Source organism: Condylura cristata, unplaced genomic scaffold (assembly GCF_000260355.1).
Source record: "Condylura cristata isolate star-nosed mole 26May11 unplaced genomic scaffold, ConCri1.0 scaffold00012, whole genome shotgun sequence".
NCBI lineage: Eukaryota > Metazoa > Chordata > Mammalia > Eulipotyphla > Talpidae > Condylura > Condylura cristata.
This window is the reverse complement of record NW_004567113.1, coordinates 29814019-29816477: the sequence shown is the minus strand read 5'-3', so window position 1 is coordinate 29816477 and position 2459 is coordinate 29814019. Positions and strand designations below refer to the sequence as shown.

At 42.2% G+C, this 2459-nt stretch overlaps 1 protein-coding gene across 1 annotated transcript in view; it reads right to left on the bottom strand.

Annotated features, from left to right (window-relative positions):
• Nucleotides 1-2459, bottom strand: part of LOC105853537 — a 102839-nt gene that overhangs the window by 49402 nt on the left and 50978 nt on the right. The window contains exon 7 of the mRNA XM_012724020.1: nucleotides 2055-2132. Coding sequence (XP_012579474.1) covers nucleotides 2055-2132 — 78 coding nt within the window. The remainder of the gene's footprint in view (nucleotides 1-2054; nucleotides 2133-2459) is intronic.

Sequence of the window (2459 nt, the reverse complement as noted above, 5' to 3'; positions counted from 1 at the left end):
CCCAGTTCTGTACAAATAAATAAATAAATCTTTAAAAAAATATATGGCTTAGAAGATGGTGGTGAGAGACTTATGGGAACTACACCTGAGGGGAGAAATTATGTACAGAAATGAACAATAATGTAAGAAAAAATTTTAAATTCAATAAGTTTTTTAAATGGACTATATAATTATTTTGGTCAAAATACAGAAACTAAGAGATGATTGGGGAAATTTTGAACTTTTTACATTGCCATGGTCATATCTACATTTCTACATGTTTGTACAGTGATGTCATTTCACAAATAGTTTGTTGTGGAGCCTCGGATGACTGGGTTGGTGCCATCAGTTGCTCTTACAACATTTGCAAAATGATGATTATTTGCTTATCTTATTTGCTGCCATTTAGACAATGTAGCGAAAACATCAGACAAATGAGGTTTCTTTTACAGAGGAAGCTATAACTTGATGGAGAAACTGCCGGGATTCATTTTTCTAGATCTTATATAGTCTTACACGCAAGCTGGAATGGAATTTCCCGGAAAATTGAGGGATACCCCAATCTTTCCAGCATACTTATATAGTCTTACAGGCTTAGCATGGAAGACCTGAAACTACAACATCTTGGGGTTACTAAGATATCTATACCATTAGAAAATCCTTTCGTGAAAAATATTAGCACAATTGAGAATACACTATTGCCTGACTTCTAGAAACAAATAATAGTAAGAAGTGAATGAACTAGTTAAGAAGGTAGGTAGGTGGGAATCTAAATTATTAAGCTCAAACCTCTAGTGATTTAAAAGTGGCCACTCAGTGTTCTCTAGGGGTGAGCTGGTCCATCAGCCACTGCCCTCTTCTATCGCAATTCTGCATCCCAGGAGGGCAGGGACTGTCCTGTATGTGGGACTCAACAAGTGCTAATAAATGTTTACAAGAGTTGGGGCCTCCCTGGTGGTCTAGGGGTTAAGTCTCAGCCCTTTCACCATAGGGTCCACCACCACTGCCTGAGCTTGATCCCCGGCCAGGGAGGTGACCCACATGGCACAGAAGACTTCTCCCAACCCACCCGCTGCTGCCCTTAGAATGTATTTTGGTAGATCCCCCTGCCCTGCTCCCCGTTCTGTCTCTGGTGGATCCTCTCACTCCACTCCACCCCCGTCCTACACCAGTTCCTCTACACAAAAATAAACAAAATCTTTAAAAAAAAAAAAATGGAGTTGGCTTCAACTCTATTCCTATATTTGTTTTTTATTATCATCTTCTAATTTTTCCATAAGTTTCCTTCATGGATCAAGAAGGGTCATAAATACATACCACATAAAAGTGGTAGGTGAGGGCTTAGTCAAGCTTTTGCACCATCAGGCTCAGTGGCTATCACCCCAGGACTGTGATGGTGCAGGAGGCACTTGGGAGTGTGTGCACAGGGCACGTGTGCCTGCTTGTGAACACCTGGAGCCTGGGTGTGGGGCATGAGGAAGTGTGCACACCTGAGTCTCCAGGCCAGGGATATAAGGACAGCATCACTCAGAGATGGGACCGCAGCTGCAAGAGGACAGTGGTGACTGCCAAAGAGGCCACCAGAGAAAATACCAGACAGAGAGAAAGCATAAAGATCCATAGGGCCGTGAAGGCCCGGCTGCCTGCCTGCTTCCCAGCACCCCGCTCCTGGCCTGGCGCGCCTGTGCACCTGTTCCCTGAGAGAGCATTAAAGCCTGAAAAATCCACTGATGGCACTGGGATTCTCCTTTATCCATCTGGCAGAATCCATCATGAACCCGCCCTGGGCATGCTAGCACAACAAGGGTGAGCAGTGCTATCTGAATGAGTGTCTTGAAGAAGTTATAAAGCAGGCACTAAGGAATTTCAAAGGCTGGAGAAGTCACGTGTGAACAAAGAAGTGGTTTTCACATGGTTCTAAGCAATAGGCAGGATGTAAATGGAAGAAAGGATTTGAGAGGTGAAGACAGATAAATCTAATTAATTTAGCAAACTACTTATTTATTGATTGATTCTAATGGAGAAACTCAGTATACCAAATACAACAATATACCCCATAGTATCAGCCATACAACCTGTAGTATCGACGTAAGGAAGAGTGAACCAGAATATCTATTTTTTCTTTTGGCCATGAAAAGAATACTGGGAGATTCCTGTTGGAAAAAAATAAATAAATTTATCAGAATTTAGAAGAACATTTCAAGATATTATATGAATACTCCTAAAAGCTGGTGTAACTCCTATTACATTCAATGATTGTCTGAATCCCTTTGGACTCAATGACAGAATATGATGCAATGAGTGGCTTATAATAACAGATATTTATTTCTCACAGTCCTGGAGGCTGGAAAGTCCAAGGTGAAGCCAGAAGATTCCGTGTCTGGGGAAAGCCTGCTTTTTAGCTTCAGAGGGGCCATTTCACCGAGTCCTCACACTGCGAAGGGGAAGAAGCCTCATCTCTTGAACCCTTTAAAAGGCAT